A 19,184-nucleotide genomic window follows, 5' to 3' on the forward strand; every position below is an offset into this window, starting at 1 on the left:
ACTGTATTGATTGGCCAAAAGATATTCCCTCTAATGTGCTTGGGGATGGGGCGGGTGGTGGTGGTGGGGCACAGCTTTCACTTAGCCCTCAGAGCTCTTAAGAGAACATCTATCTATCAATGTTTCCAGGAACGGGGAGGGGGTCAGGAGTGGGCAGGTGGTTCGATCACACACACACACACACACAAAGAAGAAGTAGCAAGAATAATTAAAATAGCAACGGCATCAAGCATCCAGCACACCTAAGCAAAGCTCGAGCTCATCGTTGTCCTTGTTGTTGTTGTTGTTGTTGTTTACACTGTGGGAGGCAAAGAGCTGATGCATCTCAGAGAGCTGCTGGTTTGAGCCATAGATCCTGGAAACAGCCAGGAAAGAAGAGTATCATTATTACTGCCAGGGCTCGGGGTCTAGTATGTATTCAGCACGAGTACATGCAACAATCTGTCCAGTGTTTTGTTTTTGTTTTTAATTAGAGGTGGTGGTGGTGGTGGGGGGTGTTCTCACTGTGTGGATGCCTCCTGCTCTGACTCCTGGGATGATGGCGATGCGTCGTGATGATAATGCCTTTCCCCTCTGTTTTTACACTCCAGCTCCATTTGCTCTCTTCAGGCCTCGTACGGGACGAGAGAGAGAGTCACAGAGCCACCATTTAGCTCTCAGCGGAGAGAGAGAGAGAGAGAGAGAGATGGAGAGAGAGAAGAGGGGGAATCGGTCGCTCCTCCTCTCTTATCTCTCACTTAACAAAAAGCCTCTGATGAAGACAACGAGCATTCTCTCCCTCTCCCGCTCGCTCTTGCTCTCTGTCATTTGTCTGTTGCTCGCCTCTGTTTAACTGTCAGAGTGCTAGTTGAACATGGCAGCTCAGACACTTTTCACATCTCTGCTTCTTTGTTGCGTGTGCTCCCACGTTTGTGTGTGTGTGTGTGTGTGTGTGTGTGACTGCATCCTTGCGTTCGGTGTGTGTATACCACAGGCTTGCTTGTGAACCAATGTTTTGTACATCCAGGCTTGTGTGTGTGTGTGTGTGTGTGTCAGTTTGTGGGGGTGTGTGTTTGTCAGAGTCACCGTATGCTTACACACTCTATGCGTCTGTGCATGATTGTTTGTCTTTCGGGGGTTAACACACACATGCATGGAAATTATAGCCTACGCTGTGGCCTATGTGCAGCTGTCTAGATTATTTTTTTCTGGCTTATTGTATCCAACCAGCCCCGCCATAGCAGAAGTGGTACTCTGCTCGTAATGTGAAGGAAATGGGTGAACAGCCTCTCTAATTACACTTCACCCACTGACACTAATTTACATACAAACACAATCGCACTCCAATTCAAACCTTCATTATCCCCGGGTTCCATTCTGTAGAGCCTGATATTTTGGCTGTTATGTTTCATTCAGGCTCTGTATCTCGGCACCACTGCTTACAGTCATCACACTAACCTGAGAGGCACAAATATAGGGGAGAGGGACCCCAGAATGTCTTCAAACTAACTAACTGGTAAGTAAAAGGAACATGATACATGATGAAAATGGTCCTCTGTGTTTGCTGTGTGTGTGTGTGTGTGTGTGTGTGTGTGTGTGTGTGTTTGCATGTGGATCCAGGCGCTTAACGTTGTATGTAGCCCTCAACCACGGGCCCCAAACGTCACCCTCTGGGAGCTGACAGCACAACTGTGTTTCTGTCTTTCTCTGGGTTCATACATTTTCTTCACACTTTCCTCTCTCTCAAACACACACTGCGTACACACACACACACACACACACTCTAAATAAGCTCTATTGTAAGGCCATTACAATGTGAATGAGGGGGCCCACCAGCTCCATTGAGACTCTCGTGTGAGTGAGTGTGTGTCAGTGCAAAGTAGTTTAGTGAGATTGATGAACTAGTAGTGAGGGAGAAAGGAAACACCTAATCAAGTTAAAAAACTCTGCGTGATTGACATGCCATGGCTGCTTGATTGACACACCGCAGAAGTAGGCCTAATGAGGCTGAATCACATGTTGGGGGTGAGTGTGCGTGGATGGTGAACATCAGGAATGTTCTTGTATTCGTTCCCATGACTGATGCCATCCTTGATTGGGTGAAACAGCAGCTACAGTCAAAGTGTTGCTTCCTTCTCCTGCCTCCCTTTTTATCCCTGAGTAGTACAACTTGTGCAAAGAGAGAGAGATCAGCAAGGCGCGCCATTAACTTGCACCGGTGCGTATCCGTGTGTGACATCCCTCATCCGACTAACACCAACTAACGGGCCGTGAGCTTTTACCGGGCTCCGTGATGCCCATGGAAGAAAAAAGGCTGTTTGTGTCAATCAAATCGAGCCCCCTCCCCTTCTCTCCCTCTCCCTCGATCGCTCGATCGCCTCCACTTGTGTAGGCGCTCTTTAAAAACGCACGGCAGTTTACGCACGGCAGTCAGTCGTTAACGGGCAGCCCGATATCGGTGCTACCCCCGTCTGCTCGCTCGCTGCTCGTAATCTCCACCTTTTAAGAAGCAGAGATTGAGAAAGAGAGAGAAGTGGGCACATAGCGGGAGAGAGAGAGGGAGAGAGAGGAGGAGACAGCAGGAGGGGGGAGAGAGAGAGAGAGAGAGACGAGCGTAAGAAGAAGAGAAAGAGGAGAAGAATGATGAAAGGGGGGAGGAGAGAGGAGGAGGCTCATTCTGGCTGCCTGCATCTGCTGCTCTAGTGGAGGAGAGAGAGAGAGAGAGAGAGAGAGAGAGAGAGAGAGAGAGATGGCACAACGCTTCAGCATCCAAAACACACGGGAGTGGTGCGCCACCGAGACCGGAGCCCCGGACCCACCCGAAGCAGCATCACACTCGCCGCTCTTCCGTCACGCCTCTTCCCCGCACGACAGCGCCTCATCCTCGGTAAGAGGTAAGTGGGCGAGTCGGTCGGTGCTCGTTTCTTAACGTAAACTTAAGCGACGGAGACCGGGATGAAGGATCCGCTGTTAGTTTGAGTTCATGTTTCAGCCCGTTAGAATAATGAGCGATGTTCATGCTGCGGGTTTTTTCATCCGAACAGAACAGGGAGACGGTTTATCACTTTAGTTTGATTCCTGCAGACTCTTCAGTGTTTATCCTACACTTAACACCGCGACCCGTCACTCTAATTTAATTTAATTAACGTTGGATGATTTAAGCAGCGTTCAGAAACGATCAGGCTGCACACACAGGGTGACAGTTCATATCGTGACCACTGATTTAAAAACAGAAAACACATTTTCCTTTTTCAGAAGTTGTGGAGATTTTTTGTCTTGCAATTTTATGTTTTAATTCAAATTTAAAACTTTGTTTTACCCACTCCATGAAATGCATGAAAAAAAATAACATCTTGCATGCAGCTTGTTTTCACATTGCATGATTTAGAGCACCGCCGGGAGTTTTAGTTATTAAAATGACAAGAGACAGTAAAACTTCCATGTGAAGTCTCCTGTGCTAATCCAATTTCAGCGCCCTCCTGTGGCTCTTCATAGCCAGACGCATGCATACCTCTGGTAACAGGTTAAACCAGCACTCACCTCAGATTTGATGTTGTTTTCCCATCATTTGAAATATCAAAATATCAATTTGGATGAAGGTCCTCCTGAGAATGGGTCAGCGTAAGCTCTTTTTTTTCTTAATGCCACAGAAGAGATTCAGCCGAATTAGTGCATTCAATTAAGTACCAATTAAGATGACACACATTTTATTTAACAACAACAAAAAAAGAAAAATATGACCACTTAAATCCTGCTCTGTGCCGGCCATAAAGAAATCTATTTAGAGTTCCCTTTCTTTTCTCATTTTCTGGTCTCATGTTGCAGGAATACGACTGGAGTCTTTCCCCTGTGACCTTCTCTCCGCACGCGTTCTCTAAAGGCGAGGAACAAGGAGAGAAAGATGGGTGAACGTGAGGGAGGACTATTGATATTCAAACAGACAGAGGGAGAGGAGGAAAAAAAAAGGGGGGTGTAGAAAGATAGAGAGGGGGAGAGTGAGGCGTAAAAGAGAAAAGAGAGAGAAAGAGATGCTGTGGGATCTTTTCTTCTCCCTGGCTCCCGGCACATACATTAAGATGCTAATCCTGGTCTTTTTTGTCTCTTTCTATAATTCATTGCATTTTGTTCCTCTCTCTCTCTCTCTGCTCCTTTACTCCGTCTCTCTCATTTTTGCACTTTTCTCTCTTCCTCTCCATTTCCTCTGTACTGTCATGGGCCCCCCTCCCAGATTAGTGCTCCTGGCAAAAGGATTCCAACTCTAATTTTGTGGTATTTCAGATGATTAGGTTCAGAAATAGGACAGAAGTGCACGGAGTTTGGCGCAATAAGAGGAATCCTCTGTAGAGCTTTATGGGACTGATTAGTTGAGCTTCCATCCACCTCCCCGCATATTACCACACAACCAGCTGTTGTTTATTTGCGACGATTGACTTTTGTGTTTGTGCTTTTAACTGTAGTGTCACTTTGTGCATGTGTGTGTGTGTGCCAGAGGTTGGATAAGCCCTAAGGATGCAAGTTGTTTTCAATCAGCTCTGTAGTTACCAGCTGTGCCCTCGCATTCCCCAGGGTGGCACAGCCTAGGTGCACGCACATACACCCCCGCGAGCACGCACACAGAGAACTAATGCATACTATTCAACCTTGCCCACCAAATTCACTCTTTCTTCTTTTCTCCTTGTCCCCTTTCTCTGCAGGCATTAATCATCACTCGCGCCGTCTCCGCATGTGATTCCTCCGCGAGGATTTCGAAGGAGAGAGTACCTCGACCGCGTTTTCCTCAATGAAGACCTTTGTTCCCCAACATCCGGCGCAGCTCCGTTCTCCACCTGCCATGGTGACATGACACACCCCTGAGTGGCTTTGCTCCCCTTTCTCACCCCCACATAGATAATCTCTCGGGCTCCTCAAACCCTTAAACTGGTGCACACAGACTCTTCTAGCAAACTTTAATAAAAGAGAGATATCCCCCGTCTGCTACGTGCAACAGCTCCCTGCGTCGCGATGACGGTGGCCGTGCGATTCCGTCGCCACCTGCGTCGGCTCCTGCTCCTGCTGGCCTCCTGCTGTCTCCTCTCCCTCCTCCTCTCGGCTTACTTTCTGTTTACGAACTCCTCCCCTTCCATGCAGCTTGGACAATCCCCCGAACCTGCATGCGCCCAACCTCTGTCCATGTCCCCGTACCATCAACTTCCATACCCTTACCCTCCGAACCCCCCTCACACACATGTCCACACTGATCCGGTGGTGCTGGTGCTGGTGGAGTCCCAGTACTCTCAGCTGGGTCAGGACATCGTGGCTATATTGGAGTCGGCACACTTCCAGTTTCGAATGGAGATCGCCTCAGGGAAGGGCGATCTTCCGCCATTGACGGAGAAAGGCCGCGGACGATATTCACTCATCATTTATGAGAATCTATTAAAATATGCACATGCAGACACGTGGAACAGACAGTTGTTGCATCAGTACTGCACAGAGTACAGAGTGGGCATCATAGGCTTCTACCGCTCCACGGAGAACTCCCCACCTCTCCTCAAACTCCGAGGCCTCCCGCTGGTACTCAGGACCAACCAGGCACTTTGGGACTGCTGTGTGGTGTCTAGCTCACCACTCCTCCACCTGACCAAGCCCGGCACAGATCGAGGGGCTTTACCTGGTGAGGACTGGACCTCCTTCTCCTCCAATCACTCCACCTACCAGGCTGTGCTGCACGCAAGGGCCAAGGATGGAGCAGGGGCAGGTAGCGGCGATAATCCTGGGCCTGGCTTTAGCTTAGGTCTCCAAGCCACTGTGGTACAGGACATGGGACTTTATGACGGAGTCAGGAGGGTATTATTTGGCCAAGGACTGGGATACTGGCTCCATAGACTCATCCTGGTGGACGCCATCTCCTATCTCACTAACAGGAAGCTTACTTTGGGTCTGGACCGGCACATACTGGTGGATATAGATGACATTTTCGTGGGGAAGGAAGGAACGCGCATGAACACCAAGGATGTGAAGGTATTGAGGGTGATGGGCGTGTGATGATGTGCAGCAGAGGGAGAGAGAATGGAATAGAAAGGACGAAATCATGTCGGGTCAGTGGTGTTGGATTAGATTTTTAATTCTGCTGTCATCTTCTGAGAACAGTAATTAATGACAGCGCAGTTTGTGAAAATAAGGAATGTTTACTTATTGCTATGTAAGCCTCGGCAAATATCTTTCACCTGGAGAGTATTTCCAGGGATTTTTAGCTCAGGCACAGGTGTGCCAAGGGAGTATTTTAGAAAGCTTGTGTGTGTGTGTGTGCATGTCTGTGTGTGTTGTATACCAAGCGCATATGTGTTGGGGGTACAGCGAGAGGGTATTTATCTCAAATGGAGGTTTTAGCCAGAAGTAAAGAGGCCATTTAAGAGGAACAAAGACGTGGAGTGAAAAGAGAGAAAGAGGAGAGATGAGAGAAAGAAAGAAAGGGTGAGTGAATGAGCCAGTGAAAGATGAATGGCACTTATTCCTCTTTTCCCACGTTCCTCCTCTGAGGGAAACTAAAGGAGAGTCAGCCGTGCAGCCCGCCTCTCAAGACAGCTATTGTTTCAACACACACGCTTGCATGAGCAAACACACACACACACACACACACACATATATATATATAAATACTTGGTTGTGTAGCTTCACAGACACACACTCGCACATTTAAACCTTGAGTTTTGATGGATTTTAATATATTTTTTAAAAGAGCTCAGGTGTTGGAGTGTGGATAAAACTCTCCTCGCACAAGGAATTTTTGTTTGAAACCGTCGGCCACATTCTCCCACTGCGTCCTCGCTGCAGGGTCACTCAAGAGAAACAAATTGTGTTCGGTTTGGTTTTCACGTGTGGGAGTGTGTTGTATGTGGACAGGTAAGATTTATGCTGATTTGCACTGATGTGCATGAGCTAAACCCAGAGGCGTCTGCCTGTCTCACTGCAGCCACAGGATACACATGATAGCAAAGTATATGTGTGTGTGGGGGCGTTTTTTCTGAATCACTACTTTAGATTAGAATGTCACTTCCCGTCAATGGCTGACACCTGTCCCGTCAGGCGCTGCAAAGAAAGAAAAAATAAAACCCCAGCCACCTGTCTGTGGCTGAAACATGGGGAGGAGATGAGAGGAATGGGGGAGGCTAGAGAAAACAGAAGGGCAGTGGGTGGTGAAGTGGAGAGGAATTCCATCCTTGAATATAAAAAAGATGCTTGTATCCAAAAAGGATAAAAGAGTTCATATTCACACACACACACACATACCCGTGTGCACATACACATCCACGAAATGAGCACACACTCTCCAGTTTGAGTTTTCATTTTAAGTCTGCCTGACTCTTCAGCTTTGTAGCATAAATATACATGAGGATGAACCAGTGCCATAACAGAAGGACAGGGAGATGGAGGAAGAAGTGGAGATGGAGAAATAGATAGAGAGAGAGAAAGAGAGAGAGAGGCAGAAAAAGAAACATTCACACTCCTTCCACATTTCTTTTTTTTCTCTCCTTCAGGATAGTTGGCAATCACAGCGAGGAAGAGCAAGGGGAGGAGGAGGGGAAAAAGGGAAAAGAGTTGGGAGGGAAAGGAGGGAGGGAGGGGAAGGTGGTGTACGGCGCCTAGGGGAAAAGCTAACAGCTAAGTTTGTGATTTCAGAGAAACAAAATGCTGAAGGGAAAAGAGGGAACCAGAGGAGGGGAGGCAGAGGAGCAGGGATATGGTGATTTGTAGAGCCTCAGGTAGAGTCGTCACACTACAGCCTGAAAGCTCGTTTTAGGTGACAGGAGTAAATATCTACGTTCATAATCATGTGGCATCGAACGGTTTCATTCATACTTCTGCAAAACGTCAAACGGTAAATATTCTTAGACGGAAGTAGTTCCCCTTCTTTGCATAGCTGCTCAAACGATGACTCATATTAGACGGCCAAATATACGTCTAGCTTCGGGTGGAGGTGACAGCTGAAGGGATTTCATTTAGTTGGAGGAGAAAAAGATGAATGTTTGACGAAATCAAAGGGATTGTTTTATGATGAAAGGAAGACGTGTGCACAGATGTATGAGCTGAGGTTGTGTAAAATCCACCGGGTGTAGATGAAAGCTTTAGGGAACAACATAAGTCGATTGTCTTCAGGTTATATCTGGGTGACTGACTATTTTTACAGACCAAACAAACCTCTACAAGTTCTCTGCGAGTTCATCCTCATTTCATCGAGGCATCTATTGGCAAATATCAGTCACGAATGTATCTCGACGAATGACATGTGAAAATGTAAATCCTCTCTCATCCCCACAGCGCTTCAGAGACAGCTTACGCCTAACGCTGCATTACAATATGTGGCAGGATGTGTTATTGACCAATTAGTAGGACACGGCGTTTGCAGTGCCAATAGTAGAAATCCCTCCTTACCTCAGTAAAGCCAACATTCAATCTCCTGCTCTCCCCACGAGAAGAAGAGAAGAGGAGTGAGACAGACAGAGAGAGAGAGAGAGAGAGGGGCCAATTAAAAAGCCTCCCTCCTTCTCTCGGCACTCTTCATTAGTCTCACCCCACGAGTTCATCTGGTGACAAACAATACCTACACCCCCCCACCTCCTCCTGGCTGCACACACACACTCACACACACACACACAGCTGAATTTCCTCTATTAAAATGATTCACAGGGAGGCACCCCATGGATGACATTTCTCAAAATGAGGGATGATGCCAGTCAAAAAAAAAAACCTCTCATCAATGATACGCGCCTGCCGGTTGCTGCTTGTGTTTTTTTTATTAATTCATGCGTGTAGGTTTTTCCTCCTCCTCCTCTCCTCGCCTCCTCGGAGTGGTCGTTAGGGAGGTGTCCGATTCTCATCTTCAGATCCCTCTTTATCGCATCCCTCCTTCCACCACCTCCTCCACCGCTCACCTTCCTCCCCGCTCCCCTTTCCTCGCCCGTGTCATTGATCACTATCTCCGGCCTATTTGTATTCCTCCCTTAAACCTCTCTCTCTCTCTCTCTCTCAACCTGTTCCCACTCTTTTCCTCCCCAAGGTGCTTTCTGAAGCAGTGTCATCTAAGTTGAGAGGACACACACACACACACACACATGTGAACACACATACTGTACAAGCGTCCCAGACTCACACTCTCTTCGCACACAGTGCTGTATTTACTTGAACTAGACTTTATGTATTCAAAGGAAGGTAAGCGGGCTCGGTGATATGCACAGGTATCAGCTCGGGAACCTTTCTGCAAATTCTCAACATGTTTGTACGGGTGCAAGTTAGATAGAACTGTCATCCTGCGTTTTACACATTGTATATCGTGGCAGACAGTCTCTCTTGAACCCCCCCTCCGGAAGGAAATAACTGGCTAAATAAGATTAAAACATGCGTTTCCAAAGACTCAGTGGGGCCGTTTTCACAATTTCATTACCGTGTTTAATTTGGCAAGTCAAATAATTGCTACTTTCATGTGGCCTAACATTCCATCGGATGTTATTTCCCCCCCTTACGTCCAAACAGGAAGCTGATTTTAACGTCTTTTTCAGCTGGAGGGGAGTTATTTTACAGATTATTGCACCGTGGAATGTGTGCGGAGGTGGACGGACAATGGGACACTCGAGATGAAGAGTATTCATGTATAGGCTACGTGCTTCTTCATGAGCACTTTATTCTAGCAATGACCTAAAATTGAAAACAACGGGAAAAAAAAGAAAAAGAATTACACAAAATGGTCTTATGGCTTAGCAGCCCGGAATTTATTGTGCAGTCCTACTTAGAGTTAATCTTTAGACCTAATTAAGTATGATGCATATTTGCCACTTAAGTCAATGGAACCGAGCTCATTTCATATCCGTTTATTACTTTGCCAAATTCTATTACATAAGTAATGAAAGAAAGACATAAACAGTGGAGAAAAGATTGGAAAACCAGCGGAGAGAGAAAGAAATCAGAGAAAAAAAGAAGAAAAGATTTTTGTTACAAAAGGCACACGACTTTCTTTTTCTTTAATTTGTCACACGACCTCCTCCGTTTAATCCGTGGGCTTGCACCCCTCGCTAAGAAACCTCAGGTCTTAGATCCGAATGGTTTTTAAAGTGACAAAGTTGCAGGTGAGAAAAGAAGATGACACGTAAGACAGCAGAGTGGAAACAGGATATTGCTTCCAGCGTGATGCCTCCCGACATCTGCTCTCAATTCTGGACAAGTGAAATTATCACAGTCAGCCCTGCGGGGGGGGAAAGAGGAGTTTTACAGTTGCGTTATCAGACAGAAAAGAAAAAAAAAGGCTGTTACATGTTTATGTATCACCGGTTGGGTTTCATTTTCTATGACGCCACAAAAAAAAAAGTACAGTCATCGTATATATCATCCGTCAACAAGAAAATTATCTTAATAACTCTTTCTGTTTAATTAACAATTTTTGTCAGCGCTCCTGTTTTTTTTACTTCAAATCCACTCTTGAGAGCGTGGCTTTGTGCCATGCATTTTCTTTCCACAAAATGAGGCAGTTTTTTTTTTTTTTGCGGTCACAGCAATCACTAAAACTCAAAGATCCTTGAGGGGCTGCCAAGTAGAATTTAGTGTAAGTATAGCGATGCCAAAGCAATCACAAGTACCCTGGATCTGTGAATGCAAGTGAATACATGATTTTGTAAAAAATGCTCCAATATATTTTTATTTTTTTATTTTTTAAAAGCTACATGGACTTGAATCTGACAAGCGAGACTGGAAGTGAAACAGAGAAGGGAAGAGTAAGCAAAAGGAAGACTGGCATTAACTGGTAAAGCGCTTCTTCCTGCTCATCAAATAGAGATGCCTGACCCAGTTAAATTTGCTGGTCTAGTGTTTGCGTTTACACACATACACACAACTACATGCACTTGTGTAGATGAAACAAGAACTTTGACCTGCTTTTGCACAAGAATTAAAGCCCATAATTTGTTTTTTTTTTCCCCGGTTCCTTTCAAACCGCCTTCGAATCTGTTTGCACATAAGTTATTTTATAATTGCTTTGTTATTTTTATTTTTTTATGGATTTCACAGCCAGGCTTACAGCTGTGAAAATAAAAAAAACGAAAAGAAGGGAGGATGACAGAATGAGGATATGGTGGAGAGGTGGATGGTGTAAAGGGTTTGTGAAAGGCGGTGAATGCCAGCTGTCCAGATGCCTGTCTCCCATCTGTTTGAACCCCAACATCCACTTGGCGCCTCTTCCAGCGCTTACCACACACACACACACACACACACACATGCGATAACACACGAACGCGCAGCAGCAGCAGCAGCCGCCATCACTCTCGCATACACAGAAAACAAACTGGCATTGCATCTGACGCTAGCGGTGTTAGGCAGCTGTGGGATTAGGCACAGGAATGAGGGCTATCGCTCGCCGCTAATTGCAGTGTATGTATTTACTTTCATCAGTAAGGATTGTGAAGATCTCTCACACAGTCCCACCTCCTGCTAATCTAAATCCCTCTCTTCTGTCTCATGAAGTATGTCTTATGGCCCATTTTAAAGCCACCCCAGGCTTTGAGCTCAGTATCCAGTGCACAGATTGGCTCCATATTGCTCAAAGACCTGTATTCTCCCAGATCTGCTCTCAGAAAAAACAGCAGGAGGAGACTTCACCGTCCCTCAGAGCCAAAAGTTAGTATTTTGTCATATGTTCCATGAGTTTCTGACCAAGACACCTTTTTATTTCTGGGCATAGTGTGTACCCAGACTATTGTGATGATGTACAGTAATCCTCCCATAGCTGTCTATTCCTGAGAATAAGTTTTCATGAATAGGTCTTCAGTTTGAAGACAGTAAACTGCCACAATTTACCCGGCACGTTGTTTTCGGTTTACTCAGGTGTTAACAAAACATCCTGTTACTATTGCTGTGGTTGTGGTATCCTGATGCGGTTGTGTTATGAATAATAATAAGTGCAGATTTTATGATGCTATTATTGCATCTGTCAAACAAACCTTGTGCTTGTTGTCTGGAGAACCTCTGGATTGGACACACAGTAATAAAATAGATTAAATAACTACTTAAGCTGCCAGTATACTTCTCCAGAAATGCTTGTCGGATGGTTTAAAAGCTTCAGAAAAAAAATAAAAATAAAAATCCCCTCCCCCTCGCAACTTTACGACGTTGGATTAGGAGAGCCGTGTCCGATCGTTTCTGCAGATTTCCAAAACCAGAAAATCCAACATTCACACTCACTTTATGCCGTGATTAGACAGCTGTGCCGAGGTGGGAAAAGCCACCAGAGTTTGAAGTTCTCTGTCTTTTTAAAAATTCTTTACACAACTATTTCTGTCACTTGTCATGTGAAAAAACCAAGTACAACACCATGAATGCGTTCCAGGAGCGGCTGTCTGAGGTTGTGCGCCGTTTTCCCAGATTTAAAGCCATGAACGCTTCTGATTTTTTAAACGTGGTCGGGCAACCCAAATTTAGAATCATTTTTATTACCAAGTAGATTTTCATTGGTGCATAACCAACATTAATAGAAATTTATAAGGAAGATAAAAATCTAGAATAGTAGGTTTTAGAAGATATAAATAAACATACAACATGCTGTTAAAATGGAAAGAAGAGAAAGCATTCACCAGATGGTGTGCAAAAGTTCAAGTATATGATTCATTCATCAAGTATGTTCAGGACAGTATGATAAAGTCAACCAAAATTCCAAATTGAATTATAAAAAAATATATTTTTATATCAAACAGGAACTGAATGAATTCATTGATTGGTTAAATTACTGTTGAGAAATAAAAATCTCTCTCTGCTTCTCCTCCTCATTGTCTCCTCCTGTGTTAGACTTGCCCCACAAACTAAAATGAAATCAGTAAGCTGTAAAGTTTATCTATTAAACGCAGCCTATTCCATAATACATCTTTCAAATGCTTTCAAAAGCACTTTGCAGACACTTGTAACTTGCCCGAGAAAGCTGATCCATCACAGTGAGCAATTTGTTGCCTGTGAAAGTTTCATAATCAGCGCTGCAGTTGCAAACGGCGAGCGTTTCGGGAAACTCTTCTTGTTAGTGCTATTCTCGGTAAGATTTCGCCTGCTGAACAACAACTTCTTTAGTGCGAGAAATGAGCTCACGTGACCTTCGGTGTTCTTCACTTGTCAGCACAACAGTCAACTATCGCGTCTCTGATGGCAGAACGTGCAGCATTACTGCACAATGAACACCTAATTTTCCCCGGAGGGAAATAAAGGTGACAATATGCTCACCGCCGTGGTAAAAAAGGGCTAAAACATGCAAAAGCATCAGTTCCCGTGTGGTCATTTGTGACTGTGAGTCACTGACACATCACAAAAAATGTCCTGCGTGGCTCTTCTGTTCTCTGCCACGGACGTTAGGTAGCAGAATACAAATGAGCACGCCGCACACTTGGACACACACCTACGCCAAACATCACGGATACCGACACGCGTGTTAATAATGCATTTTTGTTTTTGACCGAGTGCATCTGGGAGTGTATATTGAGTTACAATGCAAAGCACTCAGCTACAAACTTAATTTAATTCTTTAAATCTTTGTATCCGCACATTTGCCAGTGTATGGCTAAGTAAACACGAGTCTGTGTGTGTGTGTGTGTGTGTGTGTGCAAGATGTAGAGGATGTCATAACAGAGGAGACAGGGGATCAGATTAGGAAGCTGTGCACATCTGTCAGCGTGCAGCCATCTTCAACACCATTAGATTAGAGCTAATGAAGACACTCTATGCATGTGTCTGTATATTTGTTAGTTTGGGACACACACATGCAGGAGGAGAGGGAGACAAAGAGTGCCTGGAAACGATTCTTAGCTCTGACATCAGCTGCTCAGGTCTCGTAAATCAGGCAGGGTTCCCGGGGATCGATTAAAAGCAGCATGACAAAGATTGGTAATAGAGATGTGGCACGGTGCCCAACAGAAAAGACCCAGACTGACTATAATATACAAAGAATTATAAGAGTTTCAGAGATAAACAAAATATTTGTGCGGGAGCAAACGGCGCTAAGTGCAACGGTGGAAAGGAAGATGGGCTGGGAGAGTGCAAGAGAAGGAGAGAGAGAGAGAGAGAGAGAGAGAGAGAGATCTTTCCTCCATGCTGCTTCAGCCTTCCTTTCAAATTAGAACAGCCCCGTCTCCTGAGAATGTGACATTTTCACGGAGCAGGCGAGGGAGAGATGGAGGTTCAGAGAAGGGTGGGGTGGGGCGGAAGACAAATGGGGAAGGGGAGGGAGGGGGGGGGGCAGAGAGGCGATTGCAGGTTCTCAGAAGCGGGAGGATGGAAGAAGAGAGTGAGAGAATCGGAAAAAAGAAAGGAGGCGGTGGAAGAGGAGGGAGGAAGGAGAGGAAGGAGGGTAGGGGGAGGATGCGGGGTTTCACTTGGTAATGTTAGGGATGGATGGAGAGAATGATGAGAAGGGAGGAGTGTGTGCGGGGGTTATTAGTCCACCCTCCAGAGGCTACTAATGCACTGACCTTCATTAACTCGCATTACCGTCGGTGTGCGCGACTGTGTGCGCGCGAGAGTGCAACTCTCTTTAGTTAACACTCATTACGGAGTCTTTGTTTAAAGGCCAGTAAACTAATGAAGTCATTAAATAAGTGGAGGAAAAATCCTGATTCAAGTATTGAAAACCCAGAGAGGTAACTTTAAGGGACGGGGACAACAACCACTGGAACACCTCGACCAAAATAAACCAAACACACCACAGCAAACAGCATGTTGGTGTCAAGCCACGAGATAAGCAGTGATGAGCACGCACAGGCGTCATGATAGTTATCTGAGGAAGCAGCGTTCACTTAAATATACAACAGAGAGGCATAAGACCAGAATCAGACAGATCAGGTGTTTATCTATGCAAATGCAGGCTGGGGAGAGATGAACCTGATATACTGTTGAAGGGGGTTGAGTGCGATTCTGTCACTAATGCTGCCGTTCTTTCTTTCGACAGGTTCTGCTCGACACTCAGAGACAGCTGCGCTCTCAGATCTCCAACTTTACCTTCAACCTGGGCTTCTCTGGGAAGTTCTACCACACGGGTGTGTTTTTGTTTATGTGCTTTCCCATATTTAAGTCAGTTTCTAAAAGAAATATGAATACGATGAGCAAAGCTATAAAACAGAGCAAAATCATTGTTTGTTTTTTTGTTTGGTTTGAACATGGCAAAACAACACAGGTTAAGATATTCAGCTGCTTTATTAAAAAAAAGATCTACACACTGGTTTTAATGTAGCATGTACAGCAATTTTTATATGAAAATCTTGTCTCTCATTTTTATTTTCAATTTATCTTTGGACTCTTTTTTTTCTAAAGGTCTCGCACAGACCTTGCGGGGCTGAATATCCTCAAACAATATTTGGTCTTGTGATGAAGAATAAAATCTTTTTTTTTAATGGAAATGTTCACATTCATAGCTTTTGGTACCTTTCTGGTACCCATCAATTGAAAAATGTATTTAGACGCTCCCCAGTGCTCCTCTGTGTCAATAAGAGAAGCCTATTATTATTATTATTATTATGTTGAAATCTAAATAGCACAATTCTTCTAAAAGTAAGTGGTTGTGATGGAAAATCAGTGCCTCATATATTTGTTAGAAAATGTTCAGTGTAAGATAAATGTTCACAGCCTTCAGTTTAGATCTGTGTGCCGCAGCAAATCCTGTTATTTACAATAAGAAAACATATATATAAATAAACGACATAAGGACTATTCCACTTAAAGTCAGCACTAAACTAAGTATCAAATCAAATGTACTGAAGAAGGGATGAAATCACAGCACAGTGGTCTTAGCGGGACTAATCAATCCAACGCGGCTCCTGTAGCTTATAGTGGGTTTATGTGAAGTTGCCCTAGTCATCATTAAAAAAATCTTACACCATCTCTAGATGTTGAGTTACAGAGTTATATTTATATAGGCATATTTGCGAGGTGGTGACATAGTGCTGTGCATTCAAAGCTGTGCTGCGGATCCAAGGACGGATTTTATTGATTTTCTAGTTAAAGTGTCTAAATTCTGCAGCAGAGAACAAAGGAGCGCACACTGGAAAAGAAAAATAGAGGTGAAAATGAGCATAATTATAATTAGAAGAAATCTGATAGAAAATGGAACATATTACCACAGCATCTGTTATTGCTATGGCATCACTTTTCATCACCATGGTATCAGACTGTCACCTTATTTAGCAACATGACCTTAAAGCAACCCAGTTGCTTAGTGATATATGTACTCCAACCTTAGACTGATGTGAAGTTGAATATAGAACTATTATTAATGTTCCCAGAATCTGCAAACGTGCACTTATGCACGTTATTTCCCGTCCTTTTGTCCTTGCACATGTGTATATTTACATTCGTGTGTGTGTGTGTGTGTGTGTGTGTGCAGGCACGGTTGAGGAGGACGAAGGAGACGATTTACTGTTGAAATATGTGGATGAGTTCTGGTGGTTCCCCCACATGTGGAGCCACATGCAGCCTCACCTCTTCCACAACGAGTCCTCACTGCTGGAGCAGATGGTCCTCAACAAGGAGTTCGCTCTGGTGAGATGCAAGCACACACACACACACACACACACACACCTCCACACACACCAAGCACGCACATTTCTTGCAGCTGTCTGTTTGGTTGTTGCGCTCTCTTCTTGTGTGTCCTTTTAATCAAGCCTGATTCCCATGATTGCATTTTCTTCAAGGACGTCTGTTGTTATTTCCTTGCCACAGCACATTACAGATATTATGTTCGCAGGTCAACATGCTGGGATTGTTCTAACTAACTTTATAGAGGCTGGGAGAATGCGCTTATAGGATACGTTATATGTTTTATAGGAAACATAATTGCTTGGAATCTGGGTTTCATGTCTTGTACATGGGTTTAAAATGTGTTTTTGTTCCACAAGACGATACTTTAAGGAAAAGAACGGGAAATATATTGACTGTGAATGTTTTGCAGATGTGTGCAAAATAAATGTGTCCTTGTTTCGCCGGTAAAACAACATAATCAGGATAGAGTTACGTATCCTGCGGAACATATTTGCTGATGCAAATTAGTTGCATGTGAACATATTTTTAAGAAGTCCACGAAGCAAGAGGTAAAGTGTATTTCTGTCCTCAGCAGTAAAAATGCGTGTACTAATTTAGTAAAAAAACAAAACAAAATGTTAATATCTCATTTGGGATGTGCACTTATTTTTGATGGGGGCACCTGAGCCCTGTTTAATGCCTCCTGTTTAATCTGAAGTCCACAAGGTCGAGCGCTTCTGTTCCTCTGCTTTGTCTTGTTTTCCCGAGCTTTGTTAGTACGAGAGCCAAGATGATTTGTATGACCGCCCTGAGCTGTCCTGTGGCACATACAGTACAATGAGGGTGGTGGTGGTGGTGGTTCATGTTGTTGAAGGTGATTGTGATCATAAAGTGTGATCCCTAACCTCTATTGTACACACACACATACATAGCACACTCCCTCATTCCCTGACTGCTGATGCTTAGCTTTGACAGTGTGTGTAGGTGTGTGTCAGAGCGAAGGACAACACCATCAGTCTGCAAGATGTACCCAGAAACCATCCACCCTCGCACTCCCACACATACACATGCTCACACAAAATATATATATTTTTTTAATTTCCCAACCCGAAGGCCAGAATCGTAATAAACAAACCTTCTTCTGCAAGGTCACACTGCTGCGCCCCGTGTGTTTATGTGCTACCATGTCCCTTGTCAGAGTTGTAAAATGTGCTCAGACGTCTGTGTTTATGTATGTAACCCTCACTTACGTGTCCGTGCCTCCGTCTTTGTGTGTTCTCCACCTCCAGGAGCACAACATCCCAGTGGACATGGGCTACGCCGTTGCCCCTCACCACTCGGGCGTCTATCCGGTTCACCTGCAGCTGTACAAGGCTTGGAGACGTGTGTGGAACATCCAGGTCACCAGCACTGAAGAGTACCCCCACCTTAAACCTGCCCGCTACCGCAAGGGCTTCATCCACAACAACATCATGGTGAGGGAGATGTTCAAATCACGTGTCTGCGAACAAGCCTCAGGGGTGCATCAGAATTATCATGAGTGCACACACACACACACACACACACACACATGCAAATGTGCTCATCCACATCTATAAATGCACTTTGATCAATTGACATGTTTCTGCACACACACACGTGAAAATTGATTAGCACCTTCACGACTAACGACCCGTATTCATTATTGAACATCTCTCTTTTTTTTTGTTCAGCTGAGAGCCAAGAAGGCTGCCACAGGTCTCATTATAAATTATATTTTTCATCTCTATGATTATTGCTCGTACTATTTTGCCGCTTTGAAAAATTCCCCTTCTTTTTTTATCTTCCGCGGGGCTAGAGGAAGTAAAAATGTAGCCAGCAGGTGACTGTGGGTGTCTCCTACATGCGAGTGAGGGTTGGTGCTGTGTGTGTAGACATGTTTTCTAAAATATGTTGGCCCGGTAGACAAAGCAAAGTTGCGTGTCTGACAAAAAAAGAGGCAGGTTAGTCAGATAAACGTGATAAATATCACAACAAAGTGCATCTTTGAAGAATCGCTGCATGGTATCTGTTGCTTTTTCTTAATACAGCGCCATTGATCAGGCAGAGGTCATGAATCAAACCTAGCACTTGCTTGCAGAGCATCCTCGCCCACCAGGAGGGGGGGGAAAAAAAGTTATTTGCGTAATTCATGTGACTGAAATTAAAACCATGAATCGTAAATTCCTCGAGCATCAAAGCGACCTAAAATGCAGAACTCACAAGAGTCTCTTTGGATATGTTGTTCTGCCGCTCTGTTCTTTGATCTCACTCTGAAAAACTGTTTCTATCTACTGTCTCTCCGTACAAACGAGCGTTTGCTGAATAGTAAATTGTGCGCTGATTGTTTTCTTGTGGTCTTAAACAGGAAATCAATGATGCTTTTCGCGGTGTGTAACCTCTGCGTGCGCGTATGTATGTTGTGCGATATGAATGCTTTGACCTCGTCTCACCGCAGCCTGCTCAGCTCCAGGTTGATTCAATATTTAATGGCTTCCCAGTGCGGCTAAAGGGTTGAGCTTTTCTGTGTGTAGGCGACTTGTGTGTGCTTGTATATTTGTATATGTGCAGGATGTGCATCAGAGAATAAGGATCTAGTAACGAGGCCACTTTTACACTTTCATGCTCCGATAAATAATTCATCAGTCACCGTTTGAGACAGCAGTAGAATAAAACTC

The 19,184-nt window shown here is 44.6% G+C and overlaps 1 protein-coding gene across 4 annotated transcripts in view; it reads left to right on the forward strand.

Moving 5' to 3' along the window:
• The first annotated feature begins 2,574 nt into the window (after window positions 1-2,574).
• The window catches only part of ndst3 (N-deacetylase/N-sulfotransferase (heparan glucosaminyl) 3), a 40,667-nt gene continuing 24,057 nt past the window's right edge, over window positions 2,575-19,184 (forward strand). For 2 of the 4 annotated variants that reach the window (XM_027283281.1, XM_027283284.1), the window contains exons 1-5: window positions 2,575-2,873; window positions 4,674-5,979; window positions 14,924-15,011; window positions 16,355-16,509; window positions 17,778-17,963. In XM_027283281.1, the coding sequence (XP_027139082.1) occupies window positions 4,981-5,979; window positions 14,924-15,011; window positions 16,355-16,509; window positions 17,778-17,963 (1,428 nt within the window). In that variant the 5' untranslated portion in view covers window positions 2,575-2,873; window positions 4,674-4,980. Of the gene's footprint in view, window positions 2,874-4,413; window positions 4,561-4,673; window positions 5,980-14,923; window positions 15,012-16,354; window positions 16,510-17,777; window positions 17,964-19,184 lie in introns of those variants that run through there. The other 2 variants (XM_027283282.1, XM_027283283.1) reach the window with 2 other exon arrangements.

Source organism: Larimichthys crocea, chromosome X, assembly GCF_000972845.2.
Source record: "Larimichthys crocea isolate SSNF chromosome X, L_crocea_2.0, whole genome shotgun sequence".
Lineage (NCBI taxonomy): Eukaryota > Metazoa > Chordata > Actinopteri > Sciaenidae > Larimichthys > Larimichthys crocea.